At 42.6% G+C, this 25,818-nt stretch overlaps 1 protein-coding gene across 1 annotated transcript in view; it reads right to left on the reverse strand.

The window, feature by feature from the left end:
- Nucleotides 1–1,071: 1,071 nt before the first annotated feature.
- The window catches only part of LOC146811375 (uncharacterized), a 44,732-nt gene continuing 19,985 nt past the window's right edge, over nucleotides 1,072–25,818 (reverse strand). The window contains exons 2-4 of the mRNA XM_085614507.1: nucleotides 20,417–20,495; nucleotides 13,182–13,280; nucleotides 1,072–1,261 (exon numbers count right to left, since the gene is read on the reverse strand). Of these exons, the coding sequence (XP_085470633.1) occupies nucleotides 1,152–1,261; nucleotides 13,182–13,280; nucleotides 20,417–20,495 (288 nt within the window). The 3' untranslated portion in view covers nucleotides 1,072–1,151. The remainder of the gene's footprint in view (nucleotides 1,262–13,181; nucleotides 13,281–20,416; nucleotides 20,496–25,818) is intronic.

A 25,818-nucleotide genomic window follows, 5' to 3' on the forward strand; every position in this document is an offset into this window, starting at 1 on the left:
ACCTATGCAATCTTGTCTGTTGTGGTTACTACTACAGCTCTAATATTATTGGTAGGATTTTCATTGAGCACAAGTAGCTCTTATCAGAGGAAAGGTTGGAGACCCTTGTGTTAAATGATCAGCAGTTGGGAGTAGCTGTAATGGTAAGGCACTCCATACAGGCTAATCCAGTGGATCTTTGGAAGTTGTCATCTATTGTCTGGTGCAGTGTTACCTAAACTATGGTCCAGGGACCCCTGGTGGTCTGCAAAGCCACTTAAGGTGTCCATGACTGCTTAAAAAATTCAATACTATTAACAGATTAGTAAAGTGAATTTAAATAAAGAAGCAAAGGGTATAATTGAACATTTTAAAACGTTCTGTAAATGTGAAGGAATTTGAAACTGGAGACTAAAAATTAACTTAGCATCCTCAGATTAATTTGTGGAAGCAGTGAAAGTGCATGAAACAGAAGATATTATGGACAATGAGTGTCCTCAATTGAATATAGAAAAGCTCTAACCTCCCTAATAAAATTTAGATTTTTTTATATTTGTTCGTGAATTAAAACAATATTTCATCATTTGTATATGTGGTTGATGAATGCTTGTTTCTTTTATTTTTTGTGTATTGTTTTTGCCATTCCAGTAATGACTCAGTGCCCCCCCTTCCCCAGATTCCAGTAATGATTAAGCAGGTGTCCACAGAAGTCAAAAGGTTAAGAACTACTGGTCTAGTGCAAGATTCCCTGGTTTATCTATCCAAAATATTCTGGTGTATGCACATATAGGTGAATTCCTCTTGTTCTTTAGAAAACTCAACTATGCCCCAAGGTACAATTTGAGAGCAGCCATAGCTATGCCAGATGCACCATCTCATATGTGTCCTATTGCCAAAATTCTGTTTGTGATTTTGGAAATTTGTTGTTCAAGGGTTATTGGGGGGGGGGGGGGACCACTTGAGATAGAAAACATAAAAACACAGGGACGTAGGCATAGTAATAAAATAGATTTATACAAATGTTCATGAAATATAAATTCAGATTAAACATGTACAGGTATCTGGGGTGGTTCTCTGTATCATGGAGGGCAAACAGATAAATTCTGGCTTGGTGCTGCTGATCACACAGTCGGTACCCTTGAGGTCACCGTTCCAGGTCCAGAATGAGTACATTACTCTCGTTGGTTGCAGAAATCTGTGTCACAGCAGTTACACTGCTCCCCATACTTCTTCTGCATGAACTGGCAGTGCTGCTCTGTGGTGCACCCTCCTGTGGGCAGACCTGTGTGTGGCACAGAAAGGAGAATCAGAAAGTTGTGGAGGATGCACCTGAATGAAGACGTTCTATTGCAAGTCACATATTTAGAGTTAGCTTCTGAAAACTATGAGGCATACGCTTCGACGTAATCAGGATGTTGAGACTGTATCTTATAGCGACCCACTGCTCTCAGTTGAACAAGGCCTTACATATAAGTTCTGCCCATCTTTGACTTATTTTTTCACACAATATATGATGGTCATATCTGTGCATGGTTTTATAATCATTGATGCTTAGATATTGGCATGACTGTAAAAATATTTATGAGTGCCTGAAACCAGTGGGGTAGCTAGACCTACTGCCGCCCAGGGCGATCCCTAAGTTTGCCGCCTGGTGCAGGGAAGAGCGGAGAGTGTCGGTCGACAGATGACTTGTTCTCAGGGAGGTGGGGTAGTAGTCGGCAGACGACTTGCTCACCTCGGCCGCCCCCCAAAAGGGTGCTCCCCACCCTGCTACACCACTGCATGAAACTTGCTTGTTAGTATTTCAGAATGGAATATTTAGAACTCTCCCTTTCAAGTAGTGTCAATATCAGGCACAAAATGGGGACAAGGTGAGGTGCACGAATGTCATGGACATGCTTGGAATGACAGAGAATATTATTGGGAATTCGGATAATTGCCAGATAGTTTATTTGTTAAAAATGATTCAAATAAATGGGTTATGCACACATAGAAAAAACACTTTGGATTACTAGTGAACTGATGAATGTTAAAATTAAGTGTGAATACGTATTGGACAGTGCAAGCTGTTAGTCTCTTAAGGATTGCGGCGAAAGACTTTCTTAAATCTGGGAGAAAGCTATGCCTAGATTACATTTTGTGCCCCATTGGGTTGGGTTCATTCTTTGACATTTCCCAATAAAATTATTGAATTGTGCATTAAAACATGAACAAAAGGTGTGTAGATGAGAGGATCCATAGTGGATAATTGCTTAATACAGCTTTGGACATGCCAGCTCAACCAGCAAAGTCTGATGTGTGCTTCACTAGGATCTAATAAACAGGAATCCTCAAATTATGTGGCAGTAGGGCAGGGTTTTATACACTGCAAACAAGACCCTTACGGGTGGCAAAAAACTTTACAATTATAACAAAAGGTAGTTATACAAAGGAAAAGTGATGTACATAACCATACATGCATAAAAACATTGGTATAGATACATAAGAAGTAGAAGAGAGAGAGAGACAGGATCCCATAAGCGATCGTCAATGCTGGCATGGGCGGCGTCGATAGGTGTCAAGATGGTGTGTAGAGGTAGGGAGAGGAAAGACAACTCAAATATCAATGATGTGGATGAAGGTGTGGTAAAAATAGAACATCAAATAGGCAGTTAGGCATCACAATTTAGGAGAAGGAGGTGTACATTTGGCGCAAAAAAAACTAGTGCAAAAAATACAAACACCGAATTACAGAATATCTCTATAAATTAAAAGGAGAGGTATTGCTATGCTCCAAGAATGCAAAATTAAGATGCAAGAAGTTCCTCCATGTAAAAATAGCTTGGTAGGAAGCGTGTTCTCTTCTGCCAAAAATCTTTTTTCCTAAAAAGACACGTTAGTCTATTATCAAACATGTCCGGTGATGAGGGAAGATGGATTATTTCCAAACTAAACAAAGATGGGAAAGACATCTATATTGTTAATATATATGCACAGAATGGCGATGAGCCCCTGTTCTGGTTGAACCTATCTAACTAAATTAAATCCTTTCCTGAACACGTTTGGCTCATGTTAGAAGGTGTCCTTAAACTACATATGGATTGCACCACGGATAGAGCCTTCAATTCTAAATATTGTCCCACGAAAGGGCAAAAAGCAATGAAAAACATCTGCAGAAAATATCATTTAAAAGAGGCCTTGAAGATTACAAGATCTGGAGACTACGAACAACACCTTCTTCTCAGAACTCCATACCTTTTCCAGTATGATCTCAGGTAACTACTTGCAGTCCATAGATCAAACATCAATCGAATGTAGACTGGTCGCGGATTACTTTCGCATAACCCTATCCTTATTGGAAATCATTTCAAATACAGAGAACAAATTACAGGGACTAAATGATTAAATCCTATTTCTTCCTGAAAACATCAGATTATTAAAACCTTAATTGCAATTCCAATTCTGGGTTTTTACCTTTACTTAGGTGTGAGGCTTCCAATGACACAATCAAAAGAGTTCTAATTAGTATCAGATCCAAAACGAATAGGGCATATATACACCAAGCGCCTAATCCTTAAAAAAAATCATAATCTTTGAATCTCAAAATATATTTTCTAGGGACAACTCACTACTAAATGCTCTCACAAACAAGAAATATGAGTACAACATAATATTAAGTTCAGGGGGTGGAATCAAGGTCAATAAACACAAATGCATTAGACTCTGAGAAACTAATAAAGCAGGCAAATTACTCACCTCTTACTTGAAGTTTAATCAATCTAAATATGCTATTCCTCCATCAAAGACAATAATTGGCCTTCCCACATAAACCTTAAAAAATAGGCAATATTTTAGGGATTTCTATTACAAACTTTACTCAGCTAATAGAAATATTGATACAGAAGATTGTGATCACTATTTGGCAAACAACATCTCCCTTCTTTAACGCATTATGAAAGGGTGTCAATCAACAAACCAATTGTGCAGGAAGAGATATCAAAGGTCCTTAGAAAATGAAAAGTAAGGAAAGCACTAGGTCAGAGTGTGTTTTCAGCCCAATTTTACAAAACTTTAGGATCCTCGTCATCAGATCCATTTCATCCTAACGGCTAGGGTGGTCGATCTATAATCTGGGGAACCGGGTTCAAGTCTCTGCAATGACGCTCAATAGCCTGTGATTCTGGACAAATCACTTATTCTCCCTGTGCCTACGTGTCCTTGTGTAACGCAACTGGTGCTCAGGTAAAGCGCTCTCATGCTTTTGGGTCACGTTCACGTTATATAAAACTATGGGTAAAAAAAATAAGAAAAACATTCTTCAACCGCTTCACCTGTACAGGGGGTAGTGATGGTAACCCTGCCGAAGTGATAATTCCAGTTCTTCCAAAGGAAGGTAAGGGCTTATCACACACCATGAACTATTGATCAATATCGCTAACAAACATTGACTGCAAAAGTTATGCAAAGATCCTGGCCAACAGGCTAGAACAAATAATTCCTTATCTGATAAACCCATCCCAGGTAGGTTTTTTAAAGCACCACCTCTCTAGCAACAATACCAGACTTCTCTGGCACGTAACTAATAAAGCTAAATTCATTTCCTCCCCAACAGTGGCTATTAAAGTCGATGCAGAGAAGGATTTTGATTATATAGCCTGGTCTGTCCTAAAGGCAACCCTGCAGAAATGTAAATTTGATAACAACTTTATTAAAATGGTGATAGATCTCTATGCTCAGCCAAATGCAAGGGTTAGAGTTGGACGAATTATATCAAACACTTCAGTTTAGATCAAGGTAGGAGGCAAAATCACCCACTATCACTAGCCCTATTTCTCCTCGTTTTGAAACCTGTAATACATAACATTTCAAATAACAAAAAGTTTTGAGTTAATAAATTCGCTGACATCTCAGGGAAAAGAGCATTATATGTGGATGATATCCTAATAGTGCCTGAGAATGCAGCCCCCTCTATCCAAGCACTAGTGGAAACGATAGACATGTATTCTTCTAACGCTGGCTACACTTTCAAGACAGATAAATATGGAGTAAAACCTCTAAATAATGTAGGAACCTAAAGACTTATTAGGCAAATCTAGCCCAACCAGGTAACCTAAATACCTAAAATACATAGGTAACAAATTCACTGATAGCCTCTTTGACTCCATTAGACACAACGAAGCAGTAACAATCAATACGTTCTTTGAATTTCTAGAGGGCTGGTCACCGAAATGTTTATTCTGTTGGGTGTAGAAACAATAACAATGATGATAACACCAGAGGTAAACTATCTATTAGGTACTGTCTCCTTCACAAATTGGACACAATATTAAACCAATTCCTGTGACAAAAAAAGTCCTAGAATTTCCCAGAAAAAATTAAGATTACCAAAAGATTTAGGAGGTGTTAACAAAGCGAGCTTCAAAAACTACCAAATGACCTTCCCATTCAATTAAGGCATCAGATGGTTCAGAACCGTGGAATCATACTATCCTCTATGGTTAGAGGTGGAACATTATTTAACTTATTTTCCTAACACTCAGAGGGTAAAATAGTTCCTACTCCGTTCAAAATATATCTTAGATGACAACAAAAAATGCATTTCAAGAATGGTCACAATGCTTCATTTGTGCGAGTGGTTGCAGATGGGACTCACAGGCACTCATTTTTGGGGGTGAATATAACACAAAAAGATGATGGATGGAATGCTGAAAATTGTCAAAAATTCACCCCAGTGCAGAGATCTGAACCTAAATCCATCATTTGTTTGCTCAATATGCCATTCTAGTTTGGACCAAGCAATAACTTGACCCTGTGCCTCATGGGAAACAGTCCAGCCCGAACAACCAGGCCAGGTCCTCCCTGGACCCAGGATGCTTGTTTCTGGTCCAGGGAAGAACTGACCTGGTAAGGTATCATACCCTTTATAGGAGTCTGTAAACTCTCTCTAAAATAAATTGCGATTTCATACCAATTTAGTATTTAGGAGTGGCGTGTTTAGGGCGTCCCATTCAAGTACTGAATCAGTATGAGATGCATCAATGATTTGCGACCAAAATTTGGTTGTTGCACATTTAATTGTTACTGGCTCCTGAGTTGGGGTTGTAATCTTTTCGCAAAAGGGAAGGAGTCCCTTTGGAATCCCTTTCCCTTTGTGAATTAAAATGGAATGCTTGTTGGCGAGTCCAAGTCCAAGGAAATACTGACAACTATGCTCCTATGATAGCTACCATTGGAGTGAGTGACAATTTGTTTACTAAAATTCAGTGAGATAGGTTGGATTACGACCACTGTGAATTAGGATTTTACTAGTAGACCTATTAGCACATAGTGAAACTCTTGTTTAATGTAAAACATTTATCTTATGTTATGTTTATGGGTTTCAATATAGCCCATGTAGTAGCAATAGGCCTCGCATTTTTTAGAGTTAGAGCTATTGGCGTTGTAAATGACAATGGGGTATATGTACAAGGAAGTGGCAGAGAGAGGCGTCAGCCTTCCTGGCTTAACGCCTCTCTCTGCCACTTCTGAAACGCAAGGCTGCACCATATTTACAAGAATGTGGTGCAGCCTTCTGTTTCCCCTTGCGATGGCGCAAAGTTTAGTGACAGCGCCAACGCAAGCACCCTTACACCATAGTGCAAGAGTGTCTGCGTGCAGGGAAGGACTGTTTATGTGTAGGAAGGTGTCCCTTCCTGCACATAAACAATCCTAAAATGCCATTTTGTCACTGTCATGTGTGCTGCTTCGTGCGGCACATATGAAAGTCACGAAAAAGCATTTTCTTTAAAGGATTGTTTATGTACAGGAAGGGACACCTTCCTGTACAAAAACAATCCATGGCATTTTGCTTTTTCCTTGTGTGCTGCACAAGGCAGCACATGGAAAAAGCAAAAACAAGGAGAAATAATGCATTTCTCCTTGTTTCGTCAACTTAAGACCAGGTTTTCCCTTGTCTTAATGTTGGCGCTGCCTCCTATGTACGCCACCCTTGTACATAGGGGCAGCTTCAAAATCAATGGGTGTTGCGGTGAAACGCCCACCGCAACACCCACTGCCCACCTTTTTCACGCTAACTTTAGCGTGAAAGGGGGCCTTATTTACAAGGCAGTGTTAAGCCATGTTAAGTGGCTTAACGCTGCCTTGTAAATAAGGCTAAGCCCCTATCGCCACCACAACATCTGTAAAAGTGACGTTGTGGTGGCGATAGGGGCTTGTACATATGCCCCTCAATGTATTTTACCTATGTGTTTTGGTTTGGAGTGTAGAGGATGTATGAACAGAGACACAGCTGCAGCACTGCCTAGAGGTCTCAGACTGAGGAATTACCGACTGGACCAGTGAAGCAGCTAGCAGCACTGTCTAGAGGACTTAGAATAATGGATTACTGACCGGACCAAAAATGCAGCTGCAGCCCTGCCTAGAGGACTTAGAATGAGACCAGAGAAGCAACTATAAGTATAGCTATAAACTATAAGGGGCAGATTTACAAGCCCCTTGCGCCTCTTTTACGCCACCGTTGCGTCACTTTTGTGATACAGCGGTGGCGCAAAGCCAGCGCCATGGTGCGGGGTACTTACAACGTGACGCATCTGGGAGATGCGTCACGTTGTAAAGCCCTGCACCACATGTAGGCATTCCGGCGCGGGGGGGCGTTCCGGTGCAGGAACGCCTCCTAAAAGTGGCTGAGTGAAATCAACAAGATTTCACTCAGCCACTTTTAAGGCCATGCTGCGTCAAAACCCTGCGCCCGCTTGCGACGCAACTCCAGCAATGTGCCGCCTTTACGGCAGCAGATGCGTCACACATCTGTCCATTTTTGCCCCATGGTGCGCTGCATTGTAAATGTGGCGCATTCATGGTGGCGGAGCCGTGAAGGCACAATAGCTGGCGCATCCCTGCTGATATGCAGGGATGCGCCAGTTATTGTAAATCTGCCCCTAAGTATTTAGCCATGCAGCACTTCTATTTATTTAGTGATTTATTTATTTACAAATTAAGCACCTTTACATTTGATATTAAAGCAAAATGCCTCAAGCACTGTCCCTTTACAAGTAAACGATCCAAACAAAACACGCCGCATATTGTGATAATTCGAGGTAGTCATAAGTAGAGTGCTTCATTGCTCCATCTTTAGGACAGTAAATTCTGCAGTGCACATATCATAAGCAGTTCCTCTAATGAAGAAAGAGTGCTGGTCCAACATTGGTGACGAAACTTGAAAGTGCCAGGCCGATTGGTGACAACTTTTTAAAGTGTACACCCTAAGGCAAGATCTATGCTGCAAAGATAATTTCCAGTGCATTTTAACCGAAGTTCATCTATAACAAAAACATTTTCTAAAGCTACGAAAAATATGTGCTGCAACACTACCACAGAAAGCCTCGGTTCACTTCATGATGTTTTACCTAGATATAACACTAGATGACAGCAAATAAATGTTTTATGTAGTAGTGAGAAACATGCCGGTGACAACTGATATTACTACATTAAAGTGATGGTCTTCATGTTTTGTGCTTGGATGACTCTTTGCTGGGAGCTCACTTTCTTACTGCAAATTCACATTTGTTGCACTGGCTGAATTACAATGGTGTGCAACAGCAGAACACTAGTGAAATTTAATTGGAGAAAGTTGAGTCGTAATTGAGCGTATTTCTTAACCAGATCTGAAAACATTGATTAATAAATGTTAATTACCATCCATCATCATAACTTTATCGACGGTTGAGTCATCAAAGTACAACATATAAAAATACATCAGTTATTCAAAATTCAAAATACGACAAATTTCCCAAAAAATATTAAATAGTTCAAATTAACATTAAATTCCATGACACAACTCTCAAAGATAATATAAAACTACAATATCTTTAAAATATTCCCAGTTTACAAAAGTCTATAACATATTCAACATTTCTAACACATTTAAATCAATAGTAAATATCCATATCCTCAAATTAAGAAGACATTTAAAAACAGCTTTTAGAGCGAATTGACCATGTACATTTGAGGAATTTCGCAACTGCTATCGCAATTGTAGGGTTAGAATCTGTACTTAAAATTCTCAGGGCATCCACATACCTCCGAGTACCCATAAGCCGACAAATGGGTTTTATCCACATTCGGCGAGGTGCAAGATATTAAGGACGGCCAAACAAAATGTGACTGACAGATTCTTGTTGGTCCGGACACCAGGGGCATCTGTCACTTGAAGACCCCACCCATTTCATCATAAACTGCCTAGTTGGGAGGGTACCAGCCCTAAATTGAAAATACAGTTTACGATCATATGGCCTTTCAATAACATCCCAATATTCTTCAAGCATAGGCCTGGCCTTAAATTCGAGAAAACGACCCGTGAGATTTGTTGGTAACTTCTCCAACATTATTGAATGGTGGACCATTTGCCAATATCTTGCTTTTAAAAGTTTTTTACATGGGAAGGTTGCATTTTGAGGATTATCCCAGAGAACTACCATTCCCATCTTCCCTAATAGGGATCTAATCTCACTCAGCCATTTTATTTTATGAAAAGGATAATTATTAATAATATCCATAAGGCCTTGAGCGTAATGCGTTAACTCCTCTGTACTCCATATTCAACACCAATATAACAATGGGCGCAAAATTACTAAATCTTTAATCCCTTTTCTCCCTAGATCCCATTGTAGAGGGTTTAAAGGGGTACTTTGTGGTACACCAGTCAATTTGCGAAAACACTCATTTTCCACCTTAATTAAGCGGGATACGTTTTCAAAGCCCCATAATTCAGCTCCATATAGGGCTGAACTTAACACCTTCATCTCATAGATCTCAAGAGCTGGGCGGATAGGTTTAGTCTGTGAAGTTTTGAATTTTTGTAGGAGCCAACCTGCTTGTTGCTGATGTTTAAGGACAGCCAAATTAATATGGTTATTCCAACGCATGTCTCTCTGCAAAATCACCCCTAGGTAAGTGAAAGCGTCCACCTGTTCTAGTGGACATTTGTCCATGACTATATTGCCTCTAAAAGATCTGTGTTCATTCAACGCCATGAACTTGGTTTTGACAGTGTTTATTTCCAGCCCATATGTTAATTACTCTGTACCATTCCTTGGTTTTGAAGACAGAATAGGAGCCCAATGTTTGCAAGTTTTCTATCTATAGCCTTGCAGCGACCGCACCTCAGCCCATGGATTTAATGCATGCACGTAACTACACTTGTGCACCACAAGCAGGGGCAGCTCCTCCATTTGAGCAAAGGAGCATCGCCCCACTGGTTAGCATGCCCCTCCATGCCCCAGAATTGAAAAGGAAAATGGTAATACAGTTGGTTTATTACCACTTTATTTTTCAATATAACCCTGTCCTGTCACGAGTGTCAGGGCAGATGTGGACCGCTGCTGACTTGGAGTAGCAGGGAGGAGGGTGGGCTGCCTCTGCATTTTTCAAAGTACGCATGTCTTTTTGGCCAGCCGTCTTGCTATGGCCAGCCAGACATGCACACTTTGAAACCTCTTAAGTGCAGGGCTCCAGTCTGCTTGGGAGCAGTGGGTGAGGCCTCTCCCTCCAATCAGGGCGCTGCTCTCACAGCATGAGAGCAATGGCAGTATTGGTTAAGGCACTTCTCAAGGGTTAGTGCTGCAGGAGGAAGTCATGCAGCAAAGAGGGGGTCGGACATGTCGCAAGTAAGTGTTTTTTATTTTTAAACACCACCCATTTACCCGCCTCACTACTCCCCATATATGCCAGCCGCCACTGACCACAAGCCTAGCTGGTTCTGTTCTACCACACTATTCTCAGGAGATTTTTGTTTGCATCAAGCGTCAGTTTCCATTATGCATCTTTGGATAAATAAAGTGAAATACTGACAACTCATCAAAAGGCTGCCGTTTCTTTTATCTGTCACATGTGACCGCAGTTCTTGAAAAGTTTCTTTCAGTATTTAAAGGGACATTTATTTAAGTAGCCAATTGCGCCTGGTGCCAGATGAAGTTATGGTGTTTTAAATGTATACAATTATTGATGAGGTCAGAGAGAAACAAGATTGAAGCTTTGGTGTTGCCCCACTGCTTCACAGCATGCCAACTTTAGAAACATAAAATGATAATAACTTAGTTATTATCATTTTATGGTTCGTGCCCGCTGCGTTGCAGGCAGGTGGGAAGGTGGTGCTGCTCTGGGAGCAGGGGAGGAGTGGTTTGCTCACTCCTAAGTGCGCAATGACTGTTTGGTCGGCCCTCTCGGGCCCTTCCCTGCAATACAGCCTGCATGGAGAACGTGCCCAACCCTCTAGCCCCTGGCTGAGAGCCGTGTCAGGTCGCTCAGACCAATCACAACGCTGCATTGCGTTGTGATTGGCTTAGGGGAAGGAGCCTGGCTGCCTGCTTCCTGTTCCTGTCTGAGGCAGGAGAGCAGGACCAGAGAAGACGCGGGACCTGGCCTCAAGGTAAGTTGAATTATTTTTATTATTCCCCCCCCTCCGGCGCGACACCCCTCACCCTCTTACCCCAGTCCCCCCTCGTGGCCCCCCTCACAGATGATCTAAACCAGCGGTTCTTAACCTTTTGATTTCTCAGGAACACTACTGCATCACTAGTGGAAGATGGAGACACCCACCTGTACAATTTACTACATTTGAAACTTGAAACAATACACAACACATTTAGAAACAAGTATACACCAAACAAATACACAAATTGTTAAACAGTTTAATTAATTCACACAAAAAACAAATCTATATTTGAATTTTAATGGAAGGGTTTGAGCCTTTCAAAATGTAGGATTTATTTATTAAAGGTGAAGCAATATAATATGCTAGACTCTAGCATATCACTTTGTCTTGTTTTCCCCTAATGCATACTCTCTTTTTGTCAACCCATACCTGCCTGTCTTTTAGCTCCTTCGAGAGAGTTTCAAAGTGTTCAGTTTTCGAGTTAGCTTTTTTAATGTATGTACTACTATTATTTAATGTTCTAAACAGCCAAGGTGTTGCCGACCCGCAGGGCACAAGTCCTAAACAAAGATGTGTGGGGACGCTCCAAGTTACGTGGTGTCACCGGAAGTGACATCACGACAGGAAGTGACGTCACAAAAGGTAGTCCCCTCTTATTACAGGGAGTCCCGCTTCACTAGGGGGGCCATGTTAACCCACTGTGGAATGTAGCGTCATTCTCTGTTTCTTACCACCTCTTTAATGCAAATAACGTTATTTTTAAATAACTGTTTGGGGCCTTAAAATTAAACATGTTTCCTTTTACTGGGGATGTACATTTTATGTAGGAATGTAAATGTAATTTTATTTCTGAAAAGTTTCTTATGGTTGCAAGCTGATTTTAACATTTTTAAAGACCTTGAGGTGCTGAAATGCCCGTGCTTTTTTACCATCCTGAGAAAGAAAGTTCCTTTTCCCCTGTCCTTGCTAACAATCGAACAGGCAGTGAATGTATTAAATTGCATGGCAGGGCCGTGTATGAGAGTTTCTTCTTAACAGAACACCTTGCGTGTTCCATCCCTTGCTGCAACCCTCCCCCATACTTTTGTGGCCTCTTTTGTCGACCTCTGTTGCATAAGAGCGGCTGACAGATCAGGTGTCAACGCGCTCCTGCCCAGGTTCAACATAACAAGGTTACAAGGCAATGGGGGCAGGTTCAAAGGGCAAAGCAGAATTTTGATAGGTAGCGCATTCGCGCGCTACACAAGATTGACAGCCAGCCCTGTACTTGGGAGATCGACGGGGCGGCCGTGCGGGCATGTAACGCCATCATTGAAAGTCCAGCTTTTGGGCAGGGGGGACGGCGTCCACCCAGTAAAATAAGTGGGGGGACGCCATCCACCCACGTGGTACCCCGCCTTGAGCCCTGCCGACCCAGACCCCAGAGGTCAGCGGACCAGAGATCACGAGTCGCTGATCTTAACCAAGCAGGGCACAACTTAAGCAAAATAAAGCACCAATTGGGATACAAAAATCCTCCACATCCCACTCCCACTTGAGCTTGCCAAAAAAATACATTTAACTGACATACCTCAAGGCAGATTGTTTCCATCAAAACCATGTTTACAATGCCAAACCCTGTCACAAAGCCTCTTTTAAAAACTATTAAAGGCACTGTCAAACCTGAAATCAATCATACTCAGTAATCACCACAAAATATGTCCTCAATTCATAAGCATCTTCGTCAGTACACTCAACTGAATCAGGATCAACACCAGGAGAACATGAGGCTTCCTCAGCTGTGGCCACTCACCTATGGACTCTCTGAAGGTCAGGCAGCGGTCCTCGTTCTTGTCGCACTTGTTGGGTTTGCAGGTGTCGCCGTCGCATTCGTAACACTTTAAGGCACCAACTAGAAGAAGAAAAAGAAGGGCGATGGAGGAGTGACAGACATGAGGTGTCAGAGGGCAGCAAGCATGTGGGACGGGTAGGATGGAAGAGCGGCGGGAAGGGAAAGCAAAGATGATAAGGTAATAGACGAGGGAGGTGAGGGGGAGATAGTAGGAGGGGAAGGAAGGAGAGACAGCGAGAGAGATCACAAGAAAAAGAGGGAGAAGAGAGAGAAAGAGGAAGAGAGGAGGAAGGGGTGAAGAGAGGGGGAGTGGGGGTACAATCTTTGAAGTACATAATGCACCTTTACAAGCGCATTTTAAAGCATGGGCAAAGTGGGCCCCCACCATCCAAGGGGCCCCCTGTGAAAGTTAACTTCACCCCTAAATCACTTCTGTGTATCTTTGCATATTAAGCTTTGAAATCTAAATATAACTCTATGTTGTTAGGCAATATAGGGCTTGAATTAGCAAATAATAGGTAATAAAATTCAAAGTTGTTCCAAACAGGGACCCCCAAAACAGTTCTTGCCTGGGGATCCCAAAATCCATAAAATGACACTGCCTTTGTTACAAATAAATATGTACCTTGTTAATCGTTGTGACTTGTTCAGCTAATGACTGCTCCCGTTTTTCACTAATCATGTATGTATATGTATATGTATATTGGTATAGAAACACTTAATTTGCTGTACATGTTAACATGGTGGTTCTATATTTGTCCTATTAGAATGTGCCAGACTTCCATCCTTGTCACTGTTATATTGTCTCTGTTTTATTTCTCTTGAACAATCTTTCTCTGCCAACATTTAATTGTTTTGATTCTTCTCCACTCTGCCTGTGCCCTTCTCTTTATTTGTGATCCGTCCAACTGATGTCGATCGGGTCGCGCACTGGCACCCTATTCTCTAAGATAGGTTGACGCACTAGTGTGACTAATTTTCTGGCCTGCCATCTTTGGAGGAGCATGGATCACCTTCAGGAACACATAAATTAGACGTCAACTGTGGCAACAAAAAGGCGTGGAGTCCAGAGGGGAGGAGTCATTAAAAGCAGTCTGACAGTCAACTTATACATTTATATTTTTTTTAATCTCTGCTGCAAAGACATTGGCAACACGGAGAAACGTGGCAGGAAATTTGTTTTTGGCATAATTGGTTGCAAAGTCTGCATTTTAAAATATATAAGAGCTTTGTGTGCCCAGTAAATCTCAGAGAATAATAATAACAGTTAGAGATAACCTTGCGGATAATGCACTAGTCGGAGAGATTTGTGTGTTGTCCAGTCACAGTTTTAAGGCATAAAGTAGCATAGAGGATTAATTTGTCTCCTTCAAGGCACATTGTGTAACATGCAGATGACAGATTTTATTTTAATTAGATAGATAAGTTACTACTTTTGACAGAGATCCTCTTATTACTTGCAGCTCATAAAGTGCTTTCCTTCTACTATAACACAGTCAGCACTGAATCAGCATCAATGACCTGCATGTAAACTGCAAGTCATGAGCTTAGAACCTTAAAGTTTTCTTTCTCTGTCTGTTGTTGTTATAAGGCTGTTAAAAAGGGTTTATTGGGTAGTTATTAAGTCTTAATAGTACAGTCACCCCCAAGCACAGTTTTACGTTTTAAATCCTCCTGATTTTGTGTTTCTAATAATAATAATTCTAATAATTATTATTCTATAATAACAATAATAAAATAATAATTCTAATAATTCCTACCAGTACGGACGATATGTGACTCCTTGGAACCCCCATTATCTTATGGAAGATTCTGTACATTGAATTGAGCCTGTGTATGATTTATTGTCAATGTATAATGCGTGCATGTGATGTACAGTGCTGTGACACCCATTGGGTTGAGCAGCAATTTAAAGGAATTAAATTCAAAAAATATTAAGTGCTATTTAAATTGTCATTGTGTATTTACTCATGCAGACCAATACATCCGACATTCTTACATTGCATGCATATCTCTTAGATATAGGGATTAAGCAAAGTCAAAAGCTTGCCTTCAAATCGCAGTTTCACGTACCTATTTGTGAAGTGATAACATACTGTGTGTCCTTGTTTACCCTTCATTGCATTGGTGTCTATCCAGCAGCAGCTCCTCCGCTAAGGCTAGCCAACTAGTCCTTCGAGTCACTCTAGTAGTCCTGGGTTCAATCAGCAAAGCAGGCCTCAAGCAGTAGGACATTCTTCTGGTAGAGGGAGGGCAGTCCTCTGAGGTACAAGACAGGCCTCAAGCACCAGGGTAGTCATATGGTGGTCCTAGAAGTCCTTCTGAGGTCTTCCACAGGTCCAGTAGTGTACTGAAGATGTGTTACGAGGGTCCAATATTTATACCCAGTGCCACCCTTAGAAGTGGGGGAAACCTCTAGGCTACCACCCTGGCTGGTTCTTGAATTTTCCTTTCTTGTCTCCAAGATGTCCTGGGTGACAAAAGGCTATTATCAGGTATTTTTGTGTGTGCTGGAGGCAGCCTTTTGAAGGGTAAGTGCGGCAGGAAACAGCTATGGCTCTAGCCTCCCTGGCAGGATGACCCGTCCTGCCAACACTTAGTCATCTTTTGCATCACTGTCTGGGGAGGAAACACAAAGCTCTAACATCTAAACTATTTACAGTCATGCGACTCAGGACACTGATAGCAGGTACCAAATGGTTAGGACAAGAAAATGACAGCTTTCAGAATTGTGATTTAAAATCCAACTTTACCATTAAAACGGATTTTAAATTACAATTCATATGAGTCCAAACTTGATATCTCAATCTTTTCCTAAGCAAATGTTTGCGTGTATTAAATGTAATAAGGTAATCCAATGTCATCCAATGGGAGAGAGTCCTTACAATAGGGAAAAGCTCATTAAAGCGTTTTCCACTACCAGGACATGTAAAACTATAAATCACAAGTCCTACTTTATAAATATAATGTATCCTGCCCTATGAGCTGTTTAGGGCTTACTTTAGGGGTGATTTATATGTATTAAAAAGGAAAGTTCAGGTCAGGCAAAAAGTTCAGTTTGCCAGGTCGAATTGACAATTACAAAAACTGCACTACATGCTGTAATGGGGGTCTGAGACATGGCTAAACGTGTTACTTTAGGGAGTTGCACAATCAGTGTTCAGGCCCTGGGCACATGTAGTACCATATAGTAGGGACTTACAAATAAATTAAATGTGCCAACCAATTGTAGACCAATTTAACCTTGTTTTAGGAATAGAGCAAAAGCACTTTAACACTGGTTAGCAGTGGTAAAAAGCACACAGTCCTAATGCCAACAAAAACTAATTCAGAAAACAGTAGGGATGAAGGCAAAACATTTAGGGGTGACCTTGCAGAGAGGGCCAAGTCCAACAGCACGGCTAACCTTTTGAGGGAATTCGTGGCCCTATGAATCCCACTAGCCGTGAGGTCAAATACAATTATGTTATTCTCATATTGTAAGAATGGAATCGAAATGCTACACAATTTTGGTGGGAATATGGCTGCGGAGTTGCCCACTGAAACCTTATCAAACAATAAGGCATCTGATCTCTGTTAGGATCAATATATTTTTTCCACGCTTCTCGATACCTGGCTATACTTTCCACAAATATGCAATAACATGTGAAATAACAATATGTAAATGTACAGCGTTTGATAAACTAGATTGTTCTATTCTATGGTGAAAACTGCTAAAATGAGGATCCCCAGGCATCTTGTGGTCCTGTTCAATGAAGTAAATCAAGATACAGAGGTAATGAGTTACTGCTCAAACAGGAAGATGTGTGGTGCCGCGGCCAGGGTGACTGATTCCGGAATCTGGGGATCACGGTTCGATCCCCGGTGACGGCGGCAGATTAGCTCAGCACCATGTGACTCTTGGCAATAGCTTGCTTAATCTTCCTGACGGCCCCCAATGCCTAGAGACCCTTACGGGTGATTGTTTGTGCTTTACAAATGTGGATTCTTATTATTATGCCAGCGAAATAGGCTGAACTCTCGTCCAATTCTGCTTCACTTGGTATATGTGTGTGACCTTTACTAAGAGACAGAGAAAGCCTACATGTCCCTTTCAAAGTTCAAAATAGTGCAGTAATTACACCTTACTATGCTGGCGTAAGTGCTGTGTTAGCAACTTTTGCAGCTGCTGTTTAATAGTTTGAACAAGACCTAAACTATGGTTTTTGTCTCCTCACTTTATAAAAGAAGGAGGTCTATACAAGAGATATGATTGACACATACCAAGACCTATAACTATCTACAGATTTGGTTGACAACAAATTGACAAGGAAGGCAGAAAAAGAGGCATAAATGAAGGATGTTAGAATTTCATAAGTCACATGACCCCTATTTAATTTTCCCTATCTCATGATGATGCTCCTGTGCGGCTTCCCCAGATGACTACATTCTATTGATACTTTTGGTATTGTGAGGAGGTGTGGAGGTAGTTTTTGAGGGTCTGCCTTAACCTCAGTAGACGTCTTGCTGGACTAGAACGTTTGGCTATTTGTAGTTTGGGTGTCAAGCCATGCAAGTTCTTCTCCACAAACATTAAAAGTCTAGCTATTTAGGGAAGTGTCGAGCAAATGCACCTTTGATTAATGTAATTATGGTGTTTTTGCACGCTCCGGATTTGATATTTTAAAGCTTGAGTATCTGATTTTTGAAGCAGGGGTGACTGTCCAGATCTTTAAAAGTATATTCAAGTAACTGATTGCACATTTTTCTAGGAATGCAGTCTTCCGTTGCCAGTATATGAAAGCGAAATATCAACAATTCTGGGCTGCTTACAGGGTGGGAGGAGGACTAAAAATTTGGAATTGTTGGAGAATCCTAATGTGATATCCCTATTAACTCAATTTAGATCTGGCCATATTAGTTCACTTGCGGTATATTTACAAGGTTTGAGTGGGCATTCTCACGGCCCAGTGTAATTTTCACATTCACTGGTGGATGCAAAAGAATTCCATTTTTCTTTACTGGGGATAAAACCCAAACTCTGCTCTTTGGGTTAATCAGCACTTTGATACCTTTTGCCTGGCCTGATGATTTGGGCTTGTCCTCTAACCCAAAAAACTAAGCATGCACTGTCAGTGTGATCTTTGATAGTGACCTCACATTCGCCCCACAGATAAATGTGGTTAATGCATTCTTGAACCTTAATCAGTTGAAGGGGATCTTCCCTCTGCTTCACTGCTGGCAGAACCTTGCACTGATCCTTGCAGTGGTCATGTCTCCCCTTGATTCCTGCAATGGACTCTACACAAGTCTCCTCATTATTTGCCTTAATAAACTCCAAAGAGTGCACAATTTTGCTGCCAGACTGATCTACAATCTCAAATGCGACGATCGTGCCAGCCCTTCTCTGAAATATCTCTATTTGTTCCCTCTGCAGGAAAGAAAAAAGTTCAAGGCACAGTCTGATTTAGAGTTTGGCGGAGAGGATACTCGGTTGCCATGGCAAAGGGGTATCCTCTCAACCTCATCTAGAGTTGGGCAGACCTTGAGCATGTAAGCGACAGAGACTACCCCATCTCCGTTGCTGAAAAACTCCTCTGATGGCCCAATGGATTTAGGAGGCTTGGCCAGTTGACAGCCTGCCTGATTCAGAGTAGGCGGTCAAATGGTTAATTTTTATTTTCACATATTGCCATAAAAAATGTGGCGGTAAGTGAAAGTAAAACATTTAAGTTACTCTCATGTCATGGGCAAAAACTTCCATGGTGAGCAAGTCAATAGTTTTTTTTTATTTAAAAACAAAATCCTGCTTAGGGGTTTTGTTTTTGAAAATTAAAAAAACGATTGAAAGTGCGATGGATGGTACCATCATGTTGACAGAGCCATACAACACACTTCACATTTTCAATACATTACCAGGAAATGGCGTGATGGCGATTCCTGCCAATGATTAGACATGTGGCACACAAAAATCGAATACTTCGAAGAAAACCTGCCCAAGGTAAAGGTGGATAGGACACAGTGAGAGTCCCCTGTGATCACTTAGCAGGAAAAAACCTTTTTTGCTGGAGACCCCTCACCCACCAAGTTTGCCCCTAGGTGGCATGCTTCTTCATTGGGGTTCATTCCAATCCTCTACGGATTGAGGCCTGCTGCAACTTAACGATTACACAGGAGCACTTACTGGTATTTACTAGAAAAGAAATAAGGGGGAGTAGAAAATGTGACGTTAAAAATACCTAACTAGCATGGCCACTATTTTATTCCCGCCCCTAGTTGGTAAGGTTAAAATCAGGGGCTATTATTAAAAACTGGGACCATAATGAGTCTGATTGTCTCAGTAATAGGTAGTCAACATGTTTCGAGCCATTCCCCTGGGGACCCCTTCCCGTTTGCGAGTGGTTTACCATCCATCTGTGAAGGGTGGTAAACAGCGACTTTTTTGCAGCCGCAATTGCCGTCGCAAAACAGTCATACATAGCTTCAGGAGTCGTTATTAGGAAGGGACGCCCTTGGAATGCCCCTTACTAATAGTGACTCGCTAATCCTATTTTGCAAGTCGCAAATTGATTTGCGACTCGCAAAAAGGGATTAGTACATGGGCCACATGTTTTTTGCAGTCACAAACAGGTCTAAAACCGATTTGCGCCCGCAAAAACTTTAGTACATCTGGCCCTTAGGGCCTTATTATGACTTTTGCGGTCTCAGAGTAGGGCCACCATGCTGCCTCTCTGCTCCAAGACCGCCAAAGCAATTAAAGACCACCCTCCAGAGTACAACTTATTTTTACTCTGGCAGACGGTTTTTGGGCCGTCCCACTGTGGTGCCTTTTAAAAAGGCACCGAAATGTAAGTGTTAAAGACAATTCCTGCAAGACATGGACTGCCTGACCGCCCTGGCTTTACTAGGGCAGTCGGAATACCGCCACGTCCTTGCGAGTCTGGCGGTCCGTGGCCTGCCAGACTCATAATAAGCTCCTAAGAATCATCAAGCTTTTTAATATCTTTCAAGATCTGGTTTCTACATTTTTGCCCTGGTGGAAAAGAAGTTATTCCATAAGGACAAAAGTAGATATGTTTGCTTCATTCCCCATTAAACAATCAGAAAACGATGTAAAAAAAATATGTGTTACAGCTTTGCACCAATCTATAGTTTATGCAATCTCTCTGCATACATTAAACAAAGTAATTACAGATAACTGAGTATGGCAAACTCACCCCAGGGCAGGGACAGTAACTGCAGAAGCACCACTGTGGCCATCTTCATCCTGGAGTGAGCCAGGTGAGGTCCATGGAGCTGCAGGGGAGAAAGTGAGGTAATCTAAGAGTGAGGTAAATAGGTGAGAGACAGCGAGCGAGGAGGAGGCGTGAGAGAAAGAGAGAGAGATGGAATAGAGAAGTTGAGGAAATAGGTGATTGTGAATGAGCGTGAGAGAGAAAGAGTTAAAAGCAAGGGCATTAGGTGAGAGGGTGAAAGGGAGCTGGGTGAGTAAAAAATGAGGTGAAGGGTATTAGTGACAAAAAGACACAAAGAGACCACAATGTGTGAGGGTTACGCTTGAGGTGCACCTGACTCATTTATGCAGAACATAGAGAGGAGAGAGGAGCGAGAAAGATAAAATTGAGGGCGACAGGGGTAAAAGAATACTGTAATAAATGCCTAGGAGGGAGACGTCGCCTTATTAATGAAAGAAGGAGTCAAGTGGGAAGGAGATGTGGGTCTTTATGGCAGCTGACCCCAATCGAAAACAGAGGGGGGAACAAGGGTTTAGCAGAACCCTATGCTGCAGTGCCACTGCCCAGTCTGGCAACAGGAGTGTAGCAAAGCAGTGTAAAGAAAGGTAGCCCATTCTCAGGCATAATGGCATCTGTGGCCCTTGCATGTGTGTGGCCCTCCTTGACATGCTGGTGGCCCACATTGCCGTAATGGTGACACTGGCATTTTGTAGAACTCCATGATATAATGGTGCTCACCAATGCTGGATTACCAAATAGGCAAATTAGGCACCGGCCTACGGGCCCCACTTCTTTTAGGGGCCCAGGCTGGCCACTGAATACAACGTCTTGCAAAAGGTAGACTTCCAAGATATCCTGAAAGATTTCACCACAAACAAATTAAGGAAAATGAATTTTTTGAGTTTTGTTGGTTTATTAAAATTATTTTTTTTTAACAAAAAACTTTTTGTTTAATAGCCTTAACAATTGTTAAGCTTTAGTTTTGTGTAATAAAAATGGTTTATTAAAATGTTGGTTGGTAAAATTAAAAACGTATTAGGAGATCATTTGCGAGGGGGGTGCCCCGAAATTTCAACTTTCTAGGGGTCTCCACATGGTTTCATCCGGCCCTGCTCTTGAATCGTTGTGAACCTGGCACAGTGTGTCTCTATGTTACACAATGGTATTCTCCCCTGACATAAGTGGGGGGGCTGCTTATGGTCGTGTTCTTGGATGTTAAAGTGGTCCGCCCATGTGATAATGAAGGCCCTAGTCTATTTTGCAATTTAATATCTTTAAAAGTTTTGCTTGTTGCATAGAGAGTCACCACCAGGTGCCTGTGATCAATGCCCTAATCCAGCCCAGACCTGATCACAGCAATTCCTTCCTGGCGTCCCCAGAGAAATGGCGGCACCCTTCACAGACCAATTCACCTCAAAGCTCCTGAATATATGGCCACAAAATACAAATGGAATAGGCCAGGGGCAGTTTTAGGTAAAGCCCACTAATTCCTTCTTATTGTACTTAAAGCTCTTAGAGGGACATGTGGAAATTGAATTTATTTAATTTTATTTATAAAGATTTATATAGCATGAATGTGATCCTAGTAAGGTATCAGAGCACTTTACAAATGGTTAGGCAAGAAGAAAACATGACAACCAAGAAACACAAACACTGTCAATACCTGTTGAAAATCGGGAGAAGGTCAATTATGCATTCACGGTTGACGCAGCTGGAAGACTTGTACCTTTAACTTGAACCCTGCCTGGCTAAGTTTGGAAAGTTTCTTAAGCCTTTGTTATGCTAATGTGGTGGACAAGGCAAAAACGATAGCTACAAGAAGCATTTGCCTGTGTGTGCTAAAGAAATCACATAACATATAACACAACATAACATAACATAACAGTATGGCCTTTTGTTGCAAGGGAGATTGGGTCCAGTAGCCATAGTGTAGGTTGTAGAAAAAGAAGGTTAATTAGATCTTAGTTAGAAGTAAGTAAGCAGCTAGTTAAACTGTTAAGTAAGCCCCACCAGGAGCAGCCTCCATGCTGCTCAGCCCACACACTCAAGCTGACACCCTCCACCTCACCAAGCACCCCAGCATTCCACTACACCACATTCATACTGGCTGAGCAGCAGGGACTTGGAACAGTGGGGAGGATGCATTAAGTTAAAACACATTTCCTAACTTAAAGGACAAGGTATCTATGCTCTTTCGCTTTGAAATCACTCGCATAGCATAGCTTTGAAATTCACACGCATAGCATAACGCTACTTCGAGGTGCGCGCTGCTTGATTACTGTTTTAAATATATTCCCGTTTTTCTATTTGGGTTACGTTATAATTTTCCTTTTACCTCGTTTTTAGTTTTTGGGGCCTCCCCTCTCACTTGCATCTCAAACTGTGTCCTGCACCGCTGTTTGGCGGGTCTGGTCCTCGGGTGGGGATAGTGTGGGAAGTCTGGGCGCCATGTTGAGTGGGGCATTGCTGGTGACATAGCTTTGACGCCATATTCAAGGTCCTAGGCGCGCTGCATACTCGCGGGCAGTCTATTTAAGGCGGTCTGCCTAGCGGGACAGTCGGACAAGGTATCTATGCTCTTTCGCTTTGAAATTACTCGCATAGCATAGCTTTGAAATTCACACGCATAGCATAGCGCTACTTCGAGGCGCGCGCTGCTTGATTACTGTTTTAAATATATTCCCGTTTTTCTATTTGGGTTACGTTATATTTTTCCTTTTACCTCGTTTTTAGTTCTTGGGGCCTCCCCTCTCACTTGCCTCTCAAACTGTGTCCCGCACCGCTGTTTGGCGGGTCTGGTCCTCGGGTGGGGATAGTGTGGGAAGTCTGGGCGCCATGTTGAGTGGGGCATTGCTGGTGACATAGCTTTGACGCCATATTCAAGGTCCTAGGCGCGCTGCATACTCGCGGGCAGTCTATTTCAGCCAGCCTCCCTAGCGCGCAGAGGTTACGCGCAGCGGTGGGTGCCCTCCCTGCGCCTGAGTCGTGCCAGAGTCTTGCCCGTCTGCGCTCGTCCGCGTCGAGGCCGGACCAGGCCGGGTCGGGATTCGCGCCGCCGCAGGGTGCTATTGCATGATGTCCCGTACACCGTTACAGATCAGGTATTCACGGACTACTCTGCTTAACCTGCGCAATCGGGCACTTTGTAGGCCCTGTTTATTACACCCTCTTTCTGGTCCTGCGAATTGCTCTGATTGTGCTTTTCAATTGTTATCACACTCCCCTATTGCTGCTTATAGGAAACCCTCCTTGAGGCGTTTAGGTTGCTCATTATCATCTTCGGACATTTCTCAGCCTCCCCTTAATCTTAAGATCTGCCATCTTAATGTAAGATCGCTGGTTAGACATTACGGGGATGTGCATAATTTACTTATCGATGCTGCCCCTGATATGTTATTCATGTCCGAGACCTGGCTACATGAGGATGCCGCGGTTGCGATTAACTTAGCTCTTCCTTCGGAGTACACGATCTTTACTCTCAATCGCAATTCTAGAGGAGGTGGCATTGCGGCCGCTATTAAATCACGCTTTCCATGTGTTTGGAAGCCGCTGGACATAGCTGGCTGCGAAAGTGCTCACTTTTGTATCACGGTCAGCCCTCACTTTACTTTCTCCGGGCTACTTATCTACCGACCCCCGGGTCCGGACGCTGCCTTCAGGCTAGCTCTACCAGAGGTCGTTAGTACATTGGCTTTGAATGCATCTAATTTTAGCATTATTGGGGATTTAAATCTCCATTTTGACTCTCCCCTTTGTCCTGCCGTTAGCAGCACTCTTGCAGATTTGGAAGCTCTCCAGCTGCATCAGCTTGTCGATCACAGCACTCATGATGGTGGCCACATATTGGACCCTATTTTCACTAACCTTATGTCAGCCAAAGTGCTTCCTCCCAAGCCTATGGCGTGGACCGACCACCATCTTGTTGAGTTTCACCTTGCAATTAAGGACTCTCCGAATAAAATATTGGTGCCTGTGTTATTGAGACGCCCATGGAGCAAGTTGAACTTAGCCGAGTTCCATCGGATCCTTGGCCAACAAACTCTCGGTCCTTTCTCTGACGTAGATTCAGGCTACGATCTTTTCTGTAACTGGCTGACTGATGCGTTGGACTATCTGATTCCAACTGCGGAGATCAAATGTCGCCGTGGTGAGCCCAGCCCCTGGTACGACGATGCGCTTCGGCTCTTAAAGAAATCTTGCAAACAAGCCGAAAGAGCTTGGCGCAAATCCTACTTACTTGATAAGAAATTGGAGTACCGTGCTAAGATTAGGCTTTATCATAGAGCGTTCTGTAAAACTCGGGCCGCCTATTTTTCTTGTGAATTTAATCTTAGCACTAACCCTATTAAATTAATCTTCAGGGTTCTTAAGGATCTTACGACTAGCAGAGCTTCACTTGATGAGATCCGTTCTACATCGCATTGTGAAAATCTCGCCGCTTTTTTCATGGAAAAGGTGGCAGCTATTTATCGTTCCTTCCCAGACCCACTTACCCCTTTGGATAAGGGTGAATCTCTTCTGATGACTACGCCGGCTCTTTGTTCTCTCCCTGAGGTCTCCCGGGAGGAGTTTACAAAAATTGTGGCGAAGGTCAAGTCTGGCTCACCTAGGGATCCTCTTCGTCCTGCTCAGTTTAGAGAATCTGCGTCTCTTTGTCTCTCTCCACTGCGTGACCTTGTTAATTTATCTTTAACAACTGGTTCTGTTCCTGCAAGCTGGAAAGAGGCCCAGGTGATGCCTATCTTGAAAAAACCAGCTTTGGATCCATCCAAACTGGAAAACTATCGCCCCATATCGCTTCTTCGGTTGGCAGCTAAATTGACTGAGGTTCATGTCAATGCCATTCTATCGGATCATCTCCACCGCGCTGACATTCTGGACCCTACTCAGAACGGCTTCCGACCCGGCCATAGCACAGAGACGGCATTGCTTTTTATGGTCGACCACTTACGAACTTTGGTCGACTCTGGTCAAACGGCGGCACTGGTACTTCTCGACCTCAGTGCCGCGTTTGACACCGTCTCACATGCTATTTTATTACAACGTCTGGGTGAGGCTGGTGTCGGTAACACAGCACTGGAATGGTTTCGATCATTCCTATCGGATCGCACGTTTAGGGTAGTCACACCCCCTTTTCAATCAAATCCATATCCTATCGCCCAGGGCGTTCCGCAGGGTTCGGCTCTTAGCCCCACACTGTTCAATCTTTATGTTCAGCCGCTGGCTGTGGTAGCCAAGCGATGTAACCTGTCTATGGTGTCCTACGCTGACGATACCCAGCTGGTGGTTGCATTAAGTGGGGCGTCTGACCTGGAAGCGGCTAAATTCCGGGAGGGTATTAGCTCAATAGCACGTTGGATGACCGACAATTGCCTTCAATTGAA

This window comes from Triturus cristatus, chromosome 7, assembly GCF_964204655.1.
Source record: "Triturus cristatus chromosome 7, aTriCri1.1, whole genome shotgun sequence".
Classification (NCBI taxonomy): Eukaryota; Metazoa; Chordata; class Amphibia; order Caudata; family Salamandridae; genus Triturus; species Triturus cristatus.